Source organism: Halyomorpha halys, unplaced genomic scaffold, assembly GCF_000696795.3.
Source record: "Halyomorpha halys isolate HHAL.00 unplaced genomic scaffold, Hhal_1.1 Scaffold810.1, whole genome shotgun sequence".
In the NCBI taxonomy this organism is placed as follows: Eukaryota; Metazoa; Arthropoda; class Insecta; order Hemiptera; family Pentatomidae; genus Halyomorpha; species Halyomorpha halys.
Genome location: NW_027110315.1, coordinates 148,078 through 171,301, shown reverse-complemented (window position 1 = coordinate 171,301; position 23,224 = coordinate 148,078). Strand labels below are relative to the sequence as shown.

Sequence of the window (23,224 nt, the reverse complement as noted above, 5' to 3'; positions counted from 1 at the left end):
ATAAATATAATTATTTACTTTATGTCATTCTGTTTATATTTTATTTTTATATTCAATGGTTCTTATCTTGTTCTGTTCTTAGCCCTGATGAAGGCTAGAAATTCTAGCCGAAACGTTGGCACAATTAAATAAGTTACATCAACTTATTTGTGTTTTATTTTGACCGCACCCCCAACCATCTTCTCCTCGTATGTCATCCACGGTCAACTATCTCTCATAATTACAATATTTTTTGAATTTATTTTGCTGCTCTTACGAAGATAAACATTAATTACAACATTATAGAACACTCAACTAGCTTTAATTTGAATGCTAATAGACATCTGTACGTCCAATAGTTCCTGAGATATAGTTTATAATAAACCAAAAGATTCTTCCGAACGACAAGAAATTATACACTTATAAATATTTAAATTATTATAAATATACACGCATAGAATGCACGGAAGAAATAAAGTTAAAAAATGGATGATAATATGATGAAGAAAAGACAATATACAAAATAAATAAGGGTACAGAGGTGTATAAATTATAAGATAGAAACACTAATAATAAAGTAATTAATGTAAATATACTTAAAAATGGAAGTAGCATATGAATATAAATAAAAAATAAGATATATAATAAATATAAAAGAAAAAGAATATGTAGTAAATACAAAATATAATGTAATAAAAATTCAATCCGTGTGTATAATTTTTTTTAATATACAATTTCTCCTCCCTCCCCCCCTATTTGGTATATCGTCATTTAATGTTTACCTTTTTTTAATATTTTCTTTAATTTTCTACACTATTTACCTTAAAATAATTTTCAAATGTAACGTAAAATCCTGTCAAAATAGTTCACTTTCGTTCAAACTTCTAGTCTGAAAGGTAAGTTTTCTGTCTTGTTCATTATCTTCCTTTATTATTGATTTTATTCGTATCCCCCTTTTCTATCTCTTAGTTTGTATATTATTTTATATTTTTTCTTTTTATTTGTTTTAATTTCCGTTTTCATTAATTGTCTATAACTGTTTATTATTCTTATTTACTTTTTACGTTTCATTGTAAACCTTTTTAATTTTTTATTTCTTTGTTTATTTATGTTTACATTATTTAAGTGTTTGTATCTTATTTAGCCCTGATGAAGTCCTGCAACGTAGGGCGAAACGTTGGATCAATAAAATTGTTTATCACTATTTGAGTTTTTATTTGACCGCAAACAGACTATCTTCCTTTTATTAACATGAAATTAATATTTTCTAATATATGACAAATATTTATATAGTTACTTCAGATTAAATAAATGTTTATTCGATTATTTTCCACGTCTTAATTTAATTGGATGCCCATGTGATAATTTTTGAAAGTTTCCAGCCTGCACGCGATTGCGTGCTATAGTTGCGAATAATTAACAATGTGCTAATTAATAATTAACCACGTTTTGGAGAGTCTGTGTCATTATTTTTAAATGACATATATAATGTGTAATAGCGAGATGTCTGGTTGCATATGTCTTATGAGAGGATCGAGATCGCCTTATATTGAATATTGAAATATAAAAATTTATTGAAGAACAAAAAATAAAAATTTAATATTATATATTTTTCAAAGTCCTAATTATCTCAAATAGTAGTAAAAAAAAAACCATTATACGTTCCATTCATCAATAGGACAGAAAACTGCAGATTTGAGATACCATTTCATTTCAACAGGCTAACTGAATGGATTTAGATCAACTTTTATAAAAATATTCATAATATGTTGAACTTATATGGCATGATATAATTTATCGACTTTTTTTTCGGTTGTTGAATGTGCAATATCTGGCGAACATTAAGGTAATCTTAATTTCTTCGGTTCAATTTTAAACCAACCTAGACGCAGATTGTCCAAGTTACAATTGTGTTAGGTCTCCTATCGTGAGGCGGGTTCCGGAAGCGTTGATTGGAGGTATACAGATAATTTATTTTTAGTATTACATTTAATATCGAATCAACACACGTGTGAAAGAGAAAAGAAGTTGTCACTAGAGGTGTTTTGTTTAGTTAAATCTACGCTAATCAATTTACCTAAACGAACAAAAGGCTTAGACAAGTCTTGTATACAATTCTTCCTTCACTCAGTTCCATCAACCTTGAAATGCTCAAGGTCAGATTCATGGACACGTTCTCATGTAATGTTACTTCATAGGAGAAATAATGTTTATCTTCCATAGGAGTAGTAGTTTCCATAATATTTGCCAAAATATTTGAATATGATTTAAAGTTTTTCGGACAAAATTTTTGATTTATGAAAAACTATGCCTCAGGAAATATTGGTTGTAAAGGTGTCTGCCAGCAATAAAATTAAAGATAGTTTAATGTACTATAAGGTATAGTACAAGACCCCAACAGGAGAAAAGAGGCAGTTATTACATCCCAATTTTTGATTACTTAATTGAAAATTAGGTATAATTACAAGTCAAAATCGATGAGTCTTCCAAGTATAGGTAGGGGAAATAAAAAATGACGGGTGTTTCAAAACGTTAAAAATAATTAATTTTTTATTCGAAGCTCTATATCTTTACAACTACTAACAACAATAGAAAATCTAAGAGGGCATCATTTAAAGTAGAGTACATTTGCTAAACTGTAATCCTAGAGGTATTTACGTCCAAAAGTTCTTGAGATATAGCTTTTTAAAAAACAACATTTCATAAAAAATGTATATCTCAAAAACAATTTTACGTACACATGCCAATTAGCACTCAAATTAAAGCTAGTTTAATGAGCTATAAAGTAGTTTATAATGCTTATTTTTGTAGGAGTAGTAGTTTTCATGAAATTTGCTAAATTAAATTGATTTATAGTTGTTAGGACAAATTTTCATTTGTCAAATTTATATTCATATGTGAATATCATAAAAGCTACTACTCCTACGAAGATAAGTGTCATAAACTACTTCATAGTAAGTTAAATTTCCTTAATTTTGAGTGTTGGCAGACATATGTAACTCTTATGGGTCTAGAGATATATTTTTTCAAAAATACATCATTTTATACGAACAGCGAGAAATTGACATTTTGTGAGTTTATTAAAACTACTACTCCTACAAAGATAAAAGTTATAATTTTTTTTATATTAAATTTAACTAGCTTTAATTTGGGTGCTACGAAACATCTGTACGTCCAATGGTTTCTAAAATAAAGCTTTTCATAAATCAAACCTATTGTCCGAACAACTATAAAGCAACTTATTATAGCTAATATTATGAAAACTACTATTCCTACAAAGATAAAAGCTATAATTTTTTTTATATTAAATTTAACTAGCTTTAATTTGGGTGCTGCCCAACATCTGTACGTCCAATGGTTTCTAAAATAAAGCTTTTCATAAATCAAACCTATTCACCGAACTACTATAAATCAATTTATTTTAGCAAATATTATGAAAACTACTATTCCTACAAAGATAAAAGTTATAAAATTTTATTATATTAAATTTAACTAGCTTTAATTTGGGTGCTGCCAAACATCTGTACGTCCAATGGTTTCTAAAATAAAGCTTTTCATAAATCAAACCTATTGACCGAACAACTATAAATCAATTTATTTTAGCAAATATCATGAAAACTACTATTCCTACAAAGATAAAAGCTATACATTTTTTTATATGAAATTTAACTAGCTTTAATTTGGGTGCTGACAATATCATGTATATAGAGTGTAGCAAATATCATGAAAATTACTATTGCTACGAAGGTAAAGGTCATAAACTACTTTATAGTACGTTAAAGTAGCTTTAATTTAAGTGCTAATAGACATCTATCTATACGTCACATAGTTCCTGATATATAGCTTTTTAAAAGGCTATATCTCGAGAACTATTGGACGTAAATAGCTCTATTTGGACTAATATTTCAGCAAATTTTCTCTTCTTTAAATGATGTTCTTTTAGATTTTCTAGTATTATTGCTAGTTTCTAAGATATAGAGTTCCGAATGAAAAATTAATGTTTTTAAAGGTTTTGAAACAGCCGCATTAATTGAAACATTTTTTATCTACCTACCTATACTTGGCAGACTCATCAGTTTTGACAAATAATTAAACATAGTTTTCATTAAAGTAATCAAAAATTGGGGTGAGATAACTGCCTTTTTTTCTTCCCGGCTCTTGCACTAGTAGTTTATAACGTATATCTTCCAAAGGATTTAGTAGTTTTCATGATATATGCATATGAATAAGAATTTTGCATATGACATTTTGTCCAAACAACTAAAATTCAGTTTATTTTAGAAAACCTTAGGAAAACTACTACTCTTATGAAGATTTACGCCTTTTAACTACTTTATTACACATTAAACTTGCATGACGTAAAAAATAATATTACAAAATTCGACTGTACATTTATTTTATTTTAATTACCATTTACGGTTGAGCAAGCAAAAGTTCCTTTTGAACCCCTACCCCTCGTAACAAAGACAATTTAATTTTAATATATACGTTAAAAATGACTTTAACTAAAATTAATTATTAGTAGTTAATTATTGTTTATGACTCTTTCAGAAAGAGCAGGTACCGGAAAGAAATAGATCTAAGAAGCAATGTTCCACTGAGGTACAGTGGATGGAACCCAGAGAAGAAAAACGTCATAATAATCCATGGATTCAATGGCACGGAAAGCAAAGTACCCATGACCTACATTAGGGATGGTAAGTTCCATACATATAAGTACTAAATTGACTTTTTAGAAATAATTGATGCTTTTGTTTATAAAAAATCAAGACAGGTACCTCTTGTAAATGTTTAATTTTTGCTTGCAATGTTTATTATTTTTCTAAAATTAAATAAAATTAATGATTCCATGGGTCTAAGTTGAGGGCCCCCATTTGTTATAATCCATGAGTGCTTAATCCTCCACTTGGTTAAAGATTTCAAAGATTAAAGTTAAAGATATTTCAAGTATATACTGTATCAATCTCCTAACAATGACCAACCTGTTTTTTATGATAATTGGTTTAATTTACTTTCTACCTGAACTATCAGGTAAAAAAAACTTTAAAAAGTAGTGAAAGTTACTCAATGTCGTTCAAATATTTTTCCTTAAAACGCCGAGATTTCTCTTGAATCGAATAAAAAACCAATCAAAACAAATTCAATATAGTTTTATTTATTTATTTTGTTAATTGTAAGACTAAAAAAGTAAGGCTAATTAATTACTTTGCGAGGGACGCCTCTGTCACCCGATTTTATGAAGAATTGAAGTGGCTTTACCCCTCCTTCCGTCGTAAATATTTTCTTGCTTCCTTCCTCTACAAAGTTATCCAATGTCCATCGTACATCTCTGATATCCTTCAATTTAAATCCTCAGTGCATTCCCGCAATACTCGCTCACGGCCTTCAGACTTATAAGTAACTGCCCATCGAACCGCAGCCTTTGGTAGATCTTTCCTCATCCCTATGGAATTCTATTCCATCCTTCATTCGTAGTTCTAATACCCTTCCAATCTTCCAATCCCGTATCTTCAACCACCTTCTGTCCACCCCAATTGAACGTTTCAAACAAGGTTTATATATTTTCTGTACTTAATATTTCAGATTTTTGTTTACTCTTGCAAATATGTATATTAGCAGAAATTACATTTGATTTTTATCATTTTTTTTCTATTACTTATTATCAGAAGTGTTTGTCATCTTATGTTTTATGATATGACATGTGGTTTTACTTTATTTGTTATATTCTTATTTTATATATTCTGTTAATTATAGTTGTTCATTTTTATCTTTTTAAATTCATTATTTTATGACGTTTTATAATTTCATTTTTATTTTGTACTTCACTCTAAGGCTCTAAAGACTAATTTTGACGTATGTATATTAACTTAAAGTGACCAATCCCAGAATAAATACAGAATATTATTATTAAAATAATCATAAGTATTCAACAAATCCCACAAATAAAAAAATTAAGTACTTTAAATAAGTAATAAATACAATATTTCGTCCTCAATTACCATTAGTTAAACTAAAGATATTTTATCACACCCACAGTGCTGAATAAGCATCAAATGACGATAAAATGGAACGATCATTAAACGAATGAGATGATTACAGCGTTAGATTGGCCAACCTTGAGGCAATAGAATTTTATGCCCCGCTATATTGCATTCATTAACCACTCTTATTCAAGATGAAATGATGAAGATGAAGAAAACACAATACAAACTACTGTAGCAAAAAATATTTTTCATGTAGTTAAGGTATTAGATATTTTTTTCAATTCAAGTCAATTTATAAACAAATTTTTTTTTGCTATACGTCTCGTTAAAATATTAAGAACTCACCTACCCAGTTGCAGTGTAGCATTTTAAATTTTTCTTTTGGTGAGTTATGTAATGAACGAAATAAAAAAATCAAAATAATATGTTAAATTTAGGTGTTAGGGGGTATTCCTGATGTGTTAAATGAAAGATGTTTTACCATAATGTTATAACCTTTCCTTCCAAATCTTCATGTTATTGTTTACTTCTAAGTTTTCATTAAAGTAATTTATTGCAACAAATTGAGTATAAAGTGAAAGTTAAGTCATTGGGTGTCTTGTTGATCTTCTAACTTGTGATGAAGAGAATTAAGATGAACTATTTGACAACTGTCATTACATTGTTATTATTGTCATCCATTGCTTTATTAGTTTTAAAAACATCCAAAACAATAATAACACAATAAAAACACAAACTAGGAGCAAGTAACCTAACACAACAAACAAAACGGTGACGAGCCTGTTGCGCGACGTCATTCTCCATTTAACAGACTCTCAAATATGTTATATGTTATATCGTTTTAACATGGTAAAAGAAGGAAATACTTCTCCATTTAACATAAGTTTTTCTTATGTTTAACACTCTTTAACATGTTAAACTAAAGATCATGAATACTCCTAATGTATGTATATGTACCAATCAAAACAACAGCTATTAGTATTTTCGATTGGAGAAGTTTGTTAGGGGGTGCGGTCAGCGAAGAACAACATAAATAAACAAAACAATATTTATTTATTTTATGCCGACGTTTCGACCTGAATTTCAGGTCTTGATCAGGGAGTATGGCGTAGAAGGTAGGCCAAAACTAAGTTGGCCAAAATTCTGTCTACCGCACCCCACGACAAACTTTTCCAATCAGTAATCTACGTTCAACTATCTTCACCTTATTAGTATTTTCGTACGAGGAGTAGTTTCCATGGAATTCGCCAAAATAAATTCCCAAAATGTTGACTTCTCGAAGCTTTAAAAAAAACTTTTGATTTATGAAATACTATATCATTTCGATTATAAAGTCAGTAATGAACCGCAATCAAAAGGCACTTTCTTCAAAATCTGTAATATATGTACACAATTCAACTTGGAGTTTGATCCATGAAAAATAATTCGGCTTGACGCGCTTTTCGGTGATAGCGTCACTAATTAGAACCAACTTTCAAGTCCTGGAATGAGGAATTTCATTAGTCATGTGCGAAGCATTACGGATCCAATTAGCAGTGTCAAGTCAATGATTCAGATCCAAGGGATTCCTAAACATGGGATAATATTCGTCAGATATCGGTGTAGTTGTATAACACCAGTGTACAAGGGGGTGCTTTGGCTGTATCCCTAATTGAACAACATTCCGAAGGTGCTACACATCTGTAAAATCGTGAAGAATTCGCGCTTGCGCAAATCTGTAGATTGGTTATTTGGATTGGCTGGTACAAGCTGGCCTAAATTTGTGACCGACCTGCCAAGTGTAAATATTAGAATAAGAAAAAAAATAATTAAAAATCAATAAGTAGTTAATAATAAATTATGAATAATCAAAGAATAAATAAATAATTTTATCATTATTTCCATAGAGCACTCTTTTGATTTTTAATTCTTTTTCTAAAATGTTCGCTGTTTCTTATTTTATTATTATTATTTTTTTTTTTTTGCATAAATTCTTACCATTGCAATATTATATTTTATCTTCTTTCAGTATCAGTATTTGTTATCTTCCTAATTTCTTGTTATGCTGTTGTTTTGTTATATTATGGTTGTTATTTTGTTTTTTCAGCCCAAAATGAATAAAATAAGCTTCACATATTTTTATTTATTATAACTCTACTCACTTAAAATATCTTTCTATCTATCATTTCTAAAAAGTCAAGTTATGGATATTAAATTTTGGTATATTTAAGATTGATAAAAAAATTATGAAGCCCCAAATACCCCTTCTAGTCTTCTAAATCTACTAAGGGGTCTGGGAATAACAAGTAAAAAACAAATCAAATCATAACAACAATACTCCCTTCCGAAGTATATTAAATATTTATATATTTAATCATGTACGTGGTATGCGTAAATATAATAATAGAAAAAATAAAAAATATCAAGCAAATATTGTACTTACATGTTTTCTGTTGCTGCTCTGCAAAGATGTTGCTCTCAACTCTCATTTATACTATGTGTCAATTTATATAATTATTAAATGAAAAAAAGACTTAATATAATTGTGTAACAAGATCACTTTGTTTGAGGTAAAATTTTAAAATTAACTGACTTGAATTTTAATTATAATAATATTAAAATCTATAAAATGTACAAATTTACAAAATGCATTAACTTTTTATCCATCTGATATTAATCTTCAAAAAGGAGAATATTTATTTCAAAAATATATTTAAATCCTTAATTAAACCAAATCAAGGAAAATTTACAGAAATTTAATAAAAAAATTTGTGTAATGTGCAATGAGAAGAATTGTTGCTGTAGACCGATGATCCTGAAAAGCCTCAACTCTCATATTAAAATACTGAAATTCGTTACTAATAACCAAAATTTCATATGATTTAATAAAAATTTCAATTATGACACTTGAATATTAAGAAATGAAATCATTGACTTTAATTACTATAATTAACAATTGATAATAATTTTCAATTCATAATAGGACATTCAAGACATATAAATTAATTAATTTAATTATTTACAAATTCCTAATCAGCTTAATGAATTTAATGATTTTTAGATAGAAAGGAAATAATTATTTTTTTTCAAACGGTGAAGAATTTTATATTAATAATCTTAAAAAGGTAACTGAAATTTTAATAATAAATTAAAAATATTAGTAATAAGTGCATATAAACATATTTGAGAGGAGGTCGCTGATGTAGACATGAACAAATATATTACATGCAAAAGCTCCATGCAACGAGCATTGCCCTCTAGGGATAAGTCATCTACACTATGTATGTTGTTACAACTATGTACCATTAAAAATTATAATAATTTATTTATTAATTTTTTTATTTTATTTACTTAATAATGAATTTTAAAAAAAAATTATCAAATATTAGTTACGAATATCATATAAATAAACCTTAAAATTTAAAGAATGAAAATATAAATATATATGCCTGCAATTAAATATGTTTCATTGAAATATTATAGAGTATAGCACGTTAGCGAAAATGGGGTTCTTATATACTCAGATGACAATGATAGAGCATGCAGATTGCAATTCAATAAATGTGATGATTCTTTGAAGTTTTGATTACCAAATAATAAAATAAATATGGACAAATTCCCAAAATGGGCAGTGATTATGACCTAAGTAAAACATAATTTTAGAAGTTGTTATTAATTCATATTAATAAAGCTGTAATTGCAAAATTTATGTAAAGTGAGTGAAATATAATAACATTAATAATATAATTAAAATAATTAACTTCATTTCCTATATTCCTTCAGACTATTTGCTAGCTTAGTATTGTTTGGGCAATGGAACATAGTGTACATGCTTAGAACTAGTTCTACTGACCTCGACCCATAACAGATGCCTGGTTTCGGGATCCTGAAGAGCTACAAGAAGTAGGTTGCTGTTGGCTCCATTAGTTTCTGTAATACAAATAAATATAATAATGAAAACATAACAGTAAGTTATGTATATATTACTTGAATATATCTATATGAAAATTATCTTTTCTTTTATAAGCCAATCCTACAGTCTAAAATCTTTCACATAATACTCAGTTCTCTTTAGTATGGTGTGTCAAAAATAAAATTACCTATAGTGACATTAGTAATGCAGATTTGAACCGAAATAGATATCTATTTTTCTATTATTACCTCCATGTTCACTCAAATCCATTATTTTCTGACCTTCCTTCACATTGCTTCAAGGTTTCAGAAAAGAAAATGGCCTTAAGTCTTCTGATAAACAAAGACATTGGTTTGTTACTAACCAGTAGTCTGTTCACAACTCACACACCCTAAATTAGTTGGGAAGCATTCAATTAATGATCCTTTACTAAGGAAACTGTCGTAGAGTGATATACTGTCTCAATTTGGCTTGTCTTTTGTTGACTACTGATGTGAGATGTACTGCTTTAGTTTAGTCTCAATATCTGATTACATATTTACTCATATTTGAGGGACTTAAAGGTTATTTTTATAAGATTCCAATAATATCTTATGTAAAATAGATACTTTGTCACTGACTATGAAGTTTACAAATGTGGGAAAGTCAATTTCGATGAAACTTTTTTTGGTGATACTAGGTCGATAAACATAAGAGAAGTTTTCTAGGGTTTTTTCCAATGCATCCAAGGGGCCAAAAAAAATTTGTTTTATGTAATTTTGGTAATTTTATATAATATCGTATTCCGCTTTAGCTCTGCATATACCTAGTGGATTTAATATACCAATTGATTTAAAAAAAAAAAAAATAAATCTCATGGTGTCTACTTAGCTACCTGTACCCACATCAATCTATCTGCTGAATATATTTTTCTGAATGGGCCAAGTAAACTACTTTTGTTTTTCTGAGAAAATTCGTATTTGAGATTTTTTTTTAGAACACTAATAACAAATTCTGACTCAATTTTTATTTTAAAATATTTTTGTTGGCCTACTTTATAGTGGGTGATTTTTCGTTGTTATGATTTTCTATAAATTCAGAGAAATTTTAAATTTATTTATAAAATAAAATATTAACACAGTTGATAATATATTTTTGTTGTTCCCTTCACGAAAACAAATCAATTATGTTATAACTAATGCATGGAGATCTAAGCCGGAATACGATAATATGAAGTAGTTTTTAACTTATATAAAATATTATTTTTCTCGGCTACTAGAGGCATTGGCAAGAACCCTTGGACACATATCTTACAAACTTTTCTTGTAAATGGCGTTGATACGTTTGTAGCGTCCCCTCGTAAGTGTTAAATATTATCTTACTATCATGAATTTAGGTATTATATTTGCATAAGTTCAATAAATTAATAATATTATTAACAATAATAATAGCCTCACATTATTATCTATCATTTTGTAGCTCTAATTGCTTCTTAACTTTCTTTCCGAGCTCGCTTCTCCCCGCCTTTTTTATATTGGCGGAGAAAGGCTGTTATCGAAAGTTAAGCCTTGGTAATGACCAGTTCTCCCGAGACCGCATCTTCTAGCTCCGGGTTCGATGAGATCATTCCAAAAGCAGATGCCAAATTACCATAAAGGGATAATGAAAAAGTAATAAAGCTCATAAATTAATTTGAGATTGTCTAGAACGAAATCCACAATGAGACTAACAGCTATTATTTCGATGATAGGACGGAGTTGGAATGCCACTGAAGGAAAATTTTTTTTCCTTTTACTGGTTGAAATTTACAACTGTATTTAAATTAAAAATACAAGCAAATGTATTGTGGGTCATTTGTAGCTGAGAGAGTTGAGACGTAGGTCTTTGTAACCCTAGTACTATAGGACGCCTGTCCGAATGCAACCTCATCATCTGTACTTCATCCTCCCCAATAGTTGGAATAGTGTAGTACCCTGTAGATGGGGGGTTATCTACAGGGTACTACATATACGTCATGAATGACCCGGACGGAAATTATAAAAAGTAAATATATTTTAAATTGTACAATGACATGATACAGGCTTGTGGAAAAACTACCCATTGGTAGCATACCAATAACATTTCTACATTAGAGGGTATCGAGACCATATTCTTTTCAGCTTCTCGGAGGTTTGTCAGAAATAGAAGAAGAAGCAAGGTTAGAAACTAGTGGATTTGGGTGGTTATGGAGTTTATTATTAAGAATTGATATCTGGTTAAAGGTCTTTATTGATGATTTTATTTATGACAAAGTGTGATTGAAGAGTTTACGAAGGATTTTGAGGATTTGGAATGTAAGGATTGGATATGAGAGGAATTCAATGGTTTAGTTGATCCTCTAAGCTGAACTCCGTAAGACCAACTATGCCTTATTATAGTCATGTAAATCAGTCTTTTGCAATTGACTGGAAGATTTGACCGTATTTATAGCAAATGTAACAGTTGGAATCGTCGTGCAAAAATATGCATGCTATGTACTAGACAGTCTTTCAGTATTGTGTGAGGATTCAAAGTTGTTGTTTTCCTAGATTTAGTTCAAGGTTGCTGGTCTGTTCGACGGGAATAAGTGAAATAATATTTATTTTATTTTATTATTGTAAATTTACTGTAAAGATTTATGTAGGGGGGGGGGAGGCGATTGTTGTACCCAGAATTATAATATACACTTATAGTTTCTCAAAATATTTTTTTTTAAATATAACACAGAAAAGAGTCTCTCCTGAAAAAATCATTATTATTGAAGAGTTTACGAAGGATTTTGAGGAATAAGATATTGAAAAACAAATATATTTATTTATAATTTAGTGATATGTAATATATGTGAGAAAATCATACTGATGTACTATTGATCACGCCCCACAGCGGTTCAGGAGGCGAAAAAAATTTTTTAAAGTACATTTGGACTTTGTATTTTGAATACATAGAGGTTGAGTGTTACAGGACCATTATATGGGAATGTTGTAACGATTACTATATTATTTTTATGATAAAGAGCTTTGTCAGTTATATACCAGTATTTTTCTCTCTTAGTCATGCGTCTTATATTCTTTTAAATAAAACAATAATTATAACATTATGTAGTAAAACAAATTTATAATTTTATTTCGTTTTAATTTAACATATGTGGCAAACGTTATCTTGGAAGCTTCTCAGGCAGCTAAACTATACGATAGTTGAGATGAAATGTCTTTCTACTGATGCGTGATTTTATTTATTTTTTTATAATGTTTTGTTGATTCTTTGGGACAAACGAGTAGATTATATAGTGAATTATAGGTAATACTAAATTTGGAAACATTTGTATGCAGTTGTAAGTATATTGCATTAAAAAAATGAAAAAGTTTGTCGGGGGGTGCGGTCAGCAAAGAACAACATGAATAAACAAAACCATATTGATTTATTTTATGCCAAAAACAAAACCATATTTATTTATTTTATGCCAAAAACAAAACCATATTTATTTATTTTATGCCAAAAACAAAACCATATTTATCTATTTTATGCCAAAAACAAAACCATATTTATTTATTTTATGCCAAAAACAAAACCATATTTATTTATTTTATGCCTTATGGTTGTTCTTTGCTGACCGCACCCGACAAACTTCTTCAAGCATTAATCTACGGTCAACTATCTACACCTCATTAAAAATATGAAAATTCGTTAACAATTTTTGAGGACATAAACAGCAAGAATAACAACAACTGATTTAAATAATGTTTAAAATTAGCCAACAGTATAAGCAGTACTTTCGATATGGACTTTGATTCGGTGAAAACATTGGAAAATCAAATGCATACGGTTGTGGTATAAAAAAAAAAAAAAATGACAACTGCAAAGGGCACTGAGTATCATTTGTTGTATACGAAAATTGGCTTTAATGCTAGATACATAGATCATGAAAGTCTTATTGAATTTATTCAAATATTGTTTAATACTAGAGGATAACTTTTTTATTTAATTGTAAACATTGATTGAAGAATATAATAGATACATGTGCTAAAAAAAAAAATCAATTGATATTTTAAATAGTTTTGGATTTTTTTTATTTTTTTTTTTATGGAACGTACTTTGAACTTTGGAAAATTTTTAAAGAGTTCAATCATAGCAACTAAAATAAAGATATTGACAAAGTGTCAAGCTATGGTTTTTTTAATGACCCTTAATATTAGAATTTAAAATATTTTTAAGATATAGAATATAGTTTATACAATACAAAATTGAATGAACGCGTCCATTCAATGCATTTAAGTCGTTTACATTTTATATTCCTTATTAGGCATATTTAGTTGATTTATATTAAATGTTAAAAAGGTGTGACGGTAGAGTAGCGTGGTAACGCGCCTGTATGCCAACCTAAAGGTTGCGAGATCGAGTACCCGGCCCTATCCTGGGTTTTTAAGCATATAATTTAAGTATAATACTCACTCACAGCCGTTATAATTTACACACGGAGATATTGTTTTGTGTGGCTTTGAAGTGAGATGTTGCTATAAGTTTATAAATTACAACTGGAAGGCGTGCGCTCCAGAAAACGATGACCTTGCGGTTAGGAAAGGAGAGATTGTGGTTAAGGCATTACCCACCTGATAGACAGGGGAATTATATCTAATGATTAGAAATAATATTCTCTCTATATCGTCCTCTGCTTAAGATGTGATTATTGGAAAATCATCACGTAAATAAAAATCATTGAACGCTAGCAGAACATGATATTAAATACTGGAATGTAATGGTATTTGCATTATTTACCTTGAAGAAAAAATCGGCCAAATATAGGTTCATCTCCATTCTATGTTGGTAACAACTATTTTTGAAGAGTTTAGGTTCTTTTCGTTCCCAAGCCCCATGGAACGTGGGGTTGATATACAGGGGGTAAAAATAAGTGGATTTGACCATTTTATTGTATGGTATGCCTTTTAAGAAAGGTTTGAGGAATAGGAACATTTTGAGAATTGAGAAAATCGGAAATCTAGTACTGTAGGTGAGGCTCACCAGATATCTTGGACGATCCAGTAAGTTGAGTAAGTCAGTAGTATTGAGCTCGTTCGTGATCTTGGCGTGCCAAAGACAAAATGTAGGCAATTTTTTTTACTTTCACACAACCGAAGGAAGGGAAGGTTTTTTCTCAAGTAGGAATTAAAAATAAAGTATAATGTCCTCAGAATCGATATTTTCCACTAGTATTTTATGTTTTAGATGTCAAAGAACATAATTTTTTTTTCATAATTGGTTGAACTTATAATTTAAATTTGATCAAATTTGCATGAACCTTGCAGGTTGGTACCAAGTGGTCCCTTATCAGATTCTCATAGGGGAGCTACTAGAACTCTAAAATTTTTGATCAAAAGTTGAGTTCTGTTGGCACCTCAATCTCTCTCTCCTCTCCCCAAGAGTTCTAACAATTATCCGTATTAAATAAATCCCTAATGTTACAGCAAAGAAAATATACGTGTCAAAGTTGCACAAAATATGTAATTGACGCGCGTATCTTTGACTGGTATTCTTGATGTTTTAAACATCATAACTATTTCTGTAAATAATCGAGAACTCTAGAACTCTTATGGATACTACTAGAATTAAAAAAAAATTGAAATATTTAGAGGATGGGGCCAATTTCACAGAGGTGACTAGTAGATACTAATTTTCTCAATATCTGGATTTTGGATTAATGGTTGGATCGATTATGCCCGAACATAAACTGGACTACAGACAGGCAGAGAATTAAATTTTCCTTTGATGTTTAAAATGTAAAATACGAGTTGAAATTTTCGATTCTAAGAATATATTGCTATGTACTGCCTCGGGGTTCAGTCAGGATGCCAGGATAATCGCTGAAGGCTATTATCCAAAAATAAGGTAATTAATTAATTGATATTGATTCGTGCAAAACTATTATTATAATTTTGAATTCTTTTCCAAAGGCTTGTGGTGTGTTTACCAGTTACCAATTAAATATCTTTATATTTATAAAATGTTGTTACCATTAATTATATAATATAATAAGGATTGGTATTGTGTAATATAATTGTAGATACACTACCTAAAGGAACTAAGTATTTATTTACAATTTATTGATAAATGATGTTATTAAACTGATTGAAATGATCCAGATAAATGGTTGCCATAAAATATCATTATTACATTATTACTTATTGCCTAATATATACTTATAGCTGTTGATTCGGGTGGTGTGTGTGTCTAGGTATGTAGTGATGAAGTCTTCGCCATTGGTGTTATCTCAGCCCCGAAGTTCAATTTCTGAAGAGCCCTTCTTAGGACTTCTCCAAGTCCATGCTCTTCTCTAGTCCGTCTTGTTACTTCTGTACCTCTACTGCTTCTGTATCTTGGTCTTCAAAGCCCTCTTTTCCTGGTCTTTTTGTCCTGCCCCATTTCACCCATCTCCCCTTAGAGACGTTACCTTTTTTTTTTAATCTAATTCTTCATTGGCCATAGGTGACAGAACGCCCCCTAGGTGTTCGCCTCCCCCCTAGGCCTGAGAGAGGGTGGGAAAGTTTGACATGTCTACGAAGGGTTTGTACCTGCTTAATAGGCTTCCGATCCTTCGGCAAAAACTGTGGTATAAATGTGTTAAGGTGGATCCACATGTTGGCCGCTCGCCACGGATCGGAGGCTCGTTCAAATGCTCGGCAAACAAGGACGGGCCATCCACATGTCAGTGTTATTCAGAGAGGCAAACATGGCGGACGTAATAGAGGTTTCAGCGATTGCACTTGGATTGTATTATTTTTATTACAAAAAAAGAAAATGAAAGGAAATTAAATATAAATAAATAAGATTAAATATAAAACTTATTATAAAAAGTACCAACAAACACCTTTAACCTCCTAACAGCTCTCAGTTGCAACTAGACAAAGAACAATGGTGGAGACGCTACACGAGCGCCCTCACGAACCCCTTTGATCTGTGTCCAAAAACCGACTCTCGACGGCTCGGCAACGAGCCTAGGCCAACCAAGCCAAGCCACCCATCCACATGCTCGCGTATGTCAGAGTTCGCCATGGCTCGGCCAACATGTAGAGGCCCCTTTAAAGGCTCTGACTCAGGACCCTAGTGGCAAATAAACACAGGTGTCCCTGTGCAGGTTTTCCCACTATGGTCAGGTATAGGAACATATGTGGCTAAATTATTAAACGACATTTATCATATTGTTGTTGTGGGAATTGCTTCATTTCTAGAGTTTAGTTCTCATTTCGTTCTAAAATTTAACTAATTCTTCCATTCTATCATTCCTTCTCATTATACAAGGAAGTTATAGGGTAAGAAGTATATACAAGAGATAGTTCAATATGGCATTTATATAGCTTATAAATGGCGTTTGCCTGATGACAGTAGGAGTTCGTGTTAGCTGGTAGGTTCCATCATGTCGGCCCCTGGACATTAGCAGTAGTTTGAATAGCGTGGTCGCTACAATCTGTTAGGAAATGGTACGAGTTTTGTGATCCTAGTTTTCATAGGAAGTATGATTACTTTTTTTTTTATAGCATATTCCTTTTCAGCGTATCTCCGGCGAGGGGACTACAACGTCTTCACGGTGGACTGGGAGGGGATCGGCAGGTTCCCTTGCTACCTGTCCTCCATCAGCAACACCCGTCTGGTGGCCCAGTGCTCCGCCCAGTTCTACAGCTATCTCACCCACAACGGTGCCGCTTCGGAAGATACCCTCTGTGTCGGGCACTCTCTGGGAGCGCACATCTGCGGTATGATGAGCAACCACCTCTCCCAGAAGATGTACAAGATAATCGGTAAGCGTTCAGGAACTCGTATAGGGTAACAGTTAATTTTCATTTATGTGTTAGTTTTCATTCATCCTAATTATGAAAATAACTGTTCCAAACGCAGGACTAGACCCGGCCAGGCCGCTGGTGGACAGGTATGGAGGTCGCAGCTTCAGATTGACCAGGGATGACGCCCATGTGGTTCAGGTGATCCACACAAATGCAGGGCTACTAGGAGAATTACCGCAGATCGGCCATATCGACTTCTGTGTCAACGGAGGAAGGATGCAACCTTCCTGTACCAAAGTTGGCAAGAGGATAAGTAAGTGCTTACAGTGCTTCACTTTTTTTAAAAAATTGAACAGTTTTACTTTGAAATAGGTTTTATCAAAATTCTCCATCACCATTAAGTGTTGATGAGCTCTGTTCATCCTTTCTCCAAGTAGTTCACCTGATTAACCACTAAGGGTTCTTTAAAATATGTCCGTCAGTCAATCACTGTTGCATCCAATCTCTCTAAATGATTCTGAAATTTGCTCAGCTAGACGGGACTGAAATAGCTGACGGATTGTTCCGAGAGAAACTATTAGAAACTTTTAAATATGGGAATTTTTATGAAATTCGGTGGAGTGATTAAAAAAATGTATAAAACAAGAGTTTTATTGGAGGCAGTGTTATGTACGTTGCCCTATGAAATCTATCAATTAAGCTAGAAGCAACAAATTAGAAAAAAATTAAGTATTCCTAAGCGCCGAAACAGAGGTTAGCGCAACATGATGACTCTATTTACATTGCAGGGTACAGATAACGCCTTACCTAAAGTCATGGCCCAGTCATCTTTTATTCACATTGCCCAAATACTTTACTGACTGAATAGTTTTGCAAACATACAGGTTGAAAGTCTAGGAACACAATAAAGTTTAAATTATCGATTGTGGATTTTCTATTCTAATTAAATATTACGAGCAACGAACAATCCCTACTAACCTACTAACGAGGAGTTGCGCTGCATATAAGAAAAACAGATTTAGTTACAATGGTAAGAGGGATCTATAACATATAATTTATATGCAAATATAAGTATAATATCTTGGATATGTTAGGTACTTTGGGTTTACTGGTACAATGCGTTTTAAAACTTTGTTTTATAGTCTCTGTTTAAAAACATGTTCTACCCCATCAAAGGATTTTTGTTAGTGAACCCGTAAATAAGTTTTTTTTTACGAGCCTTAAACAGCCGCATGTTTTGCAAGAAATTTTTATCCTTGTTTTTGTTCAGTAATGAACTGCTTAGAGAGAACCTGAGCTATTGTCGATTTTCCGGGTGTGGTAAAGAGGGGTGATCTTGTTGAATGGTTGTGAAAGTTATTATCATATTGCGAGAAAAAAAAATTGGTTCCTCTTCACGTGGATTTTCTCTTTATAAATTAAAGAAAAATAAAGGAATGAGATGAGACTATTGCGAAACCATGAACTATTACAAATGTTAATTATCAGATTATAAATAGCTGGTGATATTTTTTTAATTGATAATTTTCATATTTTTTCACGAGCGTTTTTACTTAGGGGAGATCCAAAGAAGACGGGGAGTGATCGCGGTGGTTAGGCGCTCTAAGAGAGCCCGCGTTTGAGAAAAATGAAATAAATGGCATATTAGTACAAGAGCACAAGAGGAGAAAAAATGCAGTTATCTCACCCCAATTTTTGATTACTTGATTGAAAACTAGGTATAACTACTAGTAAAAATTGATGAGTCTGCCAAGTATAGGTAGGGGGAATAAAAAAACCTTAAAAATAATTAATTTTTTATTCGTAGCTATGTCTTTACAACTACCAACAACAATAGAAAATCTAAGAGAGCATCATTTAAAGTAGAATACATTTGCTAAACAGTAAGCCCTAAGAGAGCTATTTACGTTCAATAGTTCTCGAGATATAAATTTTTAAAAGGAAAATTTCATAATAATGTTGTATGTAACGTACTGAAAGATCAGTAGATAGTGAATTTATTTTGAAAAATCTATATCTCAGGAACTATTTGACTATAGATGTCTATTAGCACTCAAATTAAAGCTAGTTTAATGGGCTATAAAGTAGTTTATATTATTTATTTTTGTAGGAGTAGTAGTTGTCATGATATTTGCTAAAATAAATTGATTTATAGTTGTTCGGAAAAATTTTCATTTGCCAAATTTATATTCATATAAGAATATCATAAAAACTACTACCCCTACAAAGATAAGTGTCATAAACTACTTATATAGTAAGTTAAATTTCCTTTATTTTGAGTGTTGGCGGACATATGTACATCATAGAGTCTAGAGATATATTCTTTCAAAAATCCACCATTTTATACGAACAACTAGAAATTAACATTTTATGATTTTATTTTGTCAAATATCATAAAAACTACTACTCCTACAAAGATAAAAGTTAAAATATTTTATAGTAAATTTAACTAGCTTTAATCTGAGTGCTGGCAGACATCTGTAGGTCCAATGGTTTCTGAAATAAACTTTTTCATAAATTAAAATTATTGTCTGAACAACTATAAATCAATTTATTTTAGCAAATATCATGAAAACTACTATTCCTACGAAGGTAAATGTCACAAACTACTTTATAGTACAATTATTATTTGTATGTGGAATGGTTATTGAGATATAGATTTCTCAAAATAGATTAACTGACTACAGATGGTTCAGTACATTTTTATGAAGTGTTGTTTTTTAAAAAGCTATATCTCGAGAACTGTTGGATGTAAATTGCTTAATTAGGGCTCATATTTCAGCAAATTTTCTCTTCTTTAAATAATGTTCTTTCAGATTTTCTAGTATTGTTGGTAGTTTTTAACATATAAAACTCCGAATGAAAAAATTAATGTTTTTTTAAGGTTTTAAAACAGCCGCCATTTTTTATTCCTCCTACCTATACTTGGTAGACTCATCAATTTTTACTAGTAATTATACATAGTTTTCATTAAAGTAATCAAAAATTGGGATGAAACAACTGCCTTTTTTTCTTCCCAGCTCTTGTACTATATATTACAGATAAGTTTATAGTATTGTGAGTCCTTGTATTTCTCCTTCCTCTTGGAAAATATTCCATACCTCCCAAACCATTAATGAGCCCCCGCTACATAATATTACCCAAAGCCTCTTAATGCTATATTGCTTAGACACTGCAAAGTCTTAATCAGCTATTGTACCAGTATATGGCAACAAGGCCAAAATCATAGTGGATACTGATCATAAATAGAATGCCGAAAATATCCCAATATGTCCTATATTATGCACTAGTTCTGAGGTGTCATCCCTACATGAAGGTGGGTGTGTCCTCACTTGTATATACATAATATATAATGATCATTGTATATTCACTTGTATATAATGTTCATTTATAGTAGCCAATAAATTAGGAGGACTGATACCCCTTTTTTATCTACCAATCAAAGAGCAATATTTTTTAACCAGTGATTTGGTATGGGTGAATCCGGTAAAACTAGGTACAATAAGACTTGTTTGAAAAATTACCTCTCTTAAATGAACAAAAACAATTTAAAGCTGGTGAAATTGTGTGGTACAGCTATTATTAAAATATAAATGAAGTAATTATTTTAAAAACTGTATTACCTAATACATAAGGACTCAAAATTCAACATATAATTATCAAATAACAATTAGTGTTATTTATTTTCTCAGTTTCCATGTATGTTTTGGAAGATGTTATTTAAAAATTAAGAATTATATGGGATATTTGGCCATAATTGCTTTGTCCTACAATAAATTTTAAAAGTCTAAGACTAAACACTATTGATTTAATTCAGACAGTGTTTAAGGCTAGATTTATTTTTTTTTTTATTTAAACTTTAAAACTTGGTAGAAGGACTTAACATGTACATGTGCTTTGGGTAATGTGTAATAAGAAGAATTAAAACTTGCCTCATTTATTAGGCAGGAGTTCCATTTTATGATTATACAGAATACAAAAATATTTAGGTGAATATATTGACTGAAAAATGTAATGAATAGTTCAAATGATAAAGGTTGTTGGAATAAGTTATTTTTGTAAAACTCGCAAGAGGAGGCAGAATCATCTATTTCAATGGAGCTTGATTTTGATGATACTTGATCAAAAAATATTATACACCTGTCTGAGGGTATATTTTGCAGTGACCTGTGGTGTAGGGGCAGACTATTGAAAAAATTCAGATTGACGTAGAAAAAGTAATTTTTTTTTGTTGTGAAAATTTGTATTTAAGGGTTTCAAAAGATGCTAAAACCAAATTTGACTTGATTCTTCCTAAACAAAAGTTTTTTCCTCTACTTTACTCGAAGCGACTTTCAATTTTTGTGATTTTTTACATACTAAACTCATTTAAAAACTTATTTAAAATAGTTTTGTTCTTATAATACACAAAAAAAGAAATTTGTCAAAACATAATAATATTAAATATAAGAGAAGAAAATGCAGAATGCAATAACATGAAAAATGTATTTAATATAATTATGTTTTTTCTTGGCAATCAGGATGCAATGGCAAAATCCTGTCAAATATTTTTCAGTCTAGCATCACCAAAAAAAGTTTCATTGAAATCAGTAAACCCATGTGCACAGTCTCCCCTAGTTAGTGGTAGAAAGAGATGTGCTGTTATCTCTACTTCTTGTCTTATGAAGTAAGAAACATAATTCTAAGATCCTAGGACAGAATGCATATACTTATTGAATACAATAGTGATTATGATTTTGTTTTATTTAATATGAATTGTAACATTGTACATTATCACACATTTTCTATAAATTTGGAATGCTGCGATAATCACAAATGAAACTATTGAACTTACAGAATATATTAATTTCTCTCAATAGTAAAATTTTTTCATATTACTTTTACTTACAGGGCAAGCGAGATGCAGCCATTTTATGAGTGCTTGCTACCTGGCTGACACTACTGGAGATAATGGAAAACAATTTAGAGGTGTTCCTTGTACGAAATCATGTAGAAGGATACCTGGACTGGAGGGGATTTCAGTTCCTATGGGCGAGCATACACCAGATACGTAAGGATTATTTTATCAGTAGTCACTAAGTGATTTTTTATTTTTGATCTATAAATAACAATATAATGTACTGGAATATACACTGTTATTAACTGGCATTTGGGTCTTAATTGATCCATCCTCAACATAGAGGATAGAACTGATAAGGCTAGAATAAAATAATTACTTATCTTCTTCGTATGAATTATAATTGTATGTTTTTTTTTTAATGAAAAGTTATTTTATTTTTGGACATTTAGTCTCCTAAGAATAATTACAATGTATATTTAAGCGCCACTTGTCAGACATATAATGGTTTAATAACTAAATAATATAATAATTAGAATGATAAAAGTAGTAATATAACGAATACAATCAAAAAGAATAAAACAAAGCAATAAATAAGCCTATAATTTATAATTAAGTTGTAATAAGCCTATAAGTGAAGCTTCAATCTACAACCTAAGAGATGAGGATGGTTGACTGTGGAACACTACTCTTATTTTTTAACATGGGAATGCTACCCTAGGGTAGTATGTTTTAAAAAAAAATTAATTATCATTTTAATGTGTAA

At 30.6% G+C, this 23,224-nt stretch overlaps 1 protein-coding gene across 1 annotated transcript in view; it reads left to right on the top strand.

Moving 5' to 3' along the window:
• The window catches only part of LOC106686351 (lipase member H), a 91,980-nt gene that overhangs the window by 66,451 nt on the left and 2,305 nt on the right, over positions 1-23,224 (top strand). Inside the window, exons 3-6 of the mRNA XM_067048463.1 lie at positions 4,531-4,676; positions 17,394-17,639; positions 17,737-17,934; positions 22,512-22,671. Of these exons, the coding sequence (XP_066904564.1) occupies positions 4,531-4,676; positions 17,394-17,639; positions 17,737-17,934; positions 22,512-22,671 (750 nt within the window). The remainder of the gene's footprint in view (positions 1-4,530; positions 4,677-17,393; positions 17,640-17,736; positions 17,935-22,511; positions 22,672-23,224) is intronic.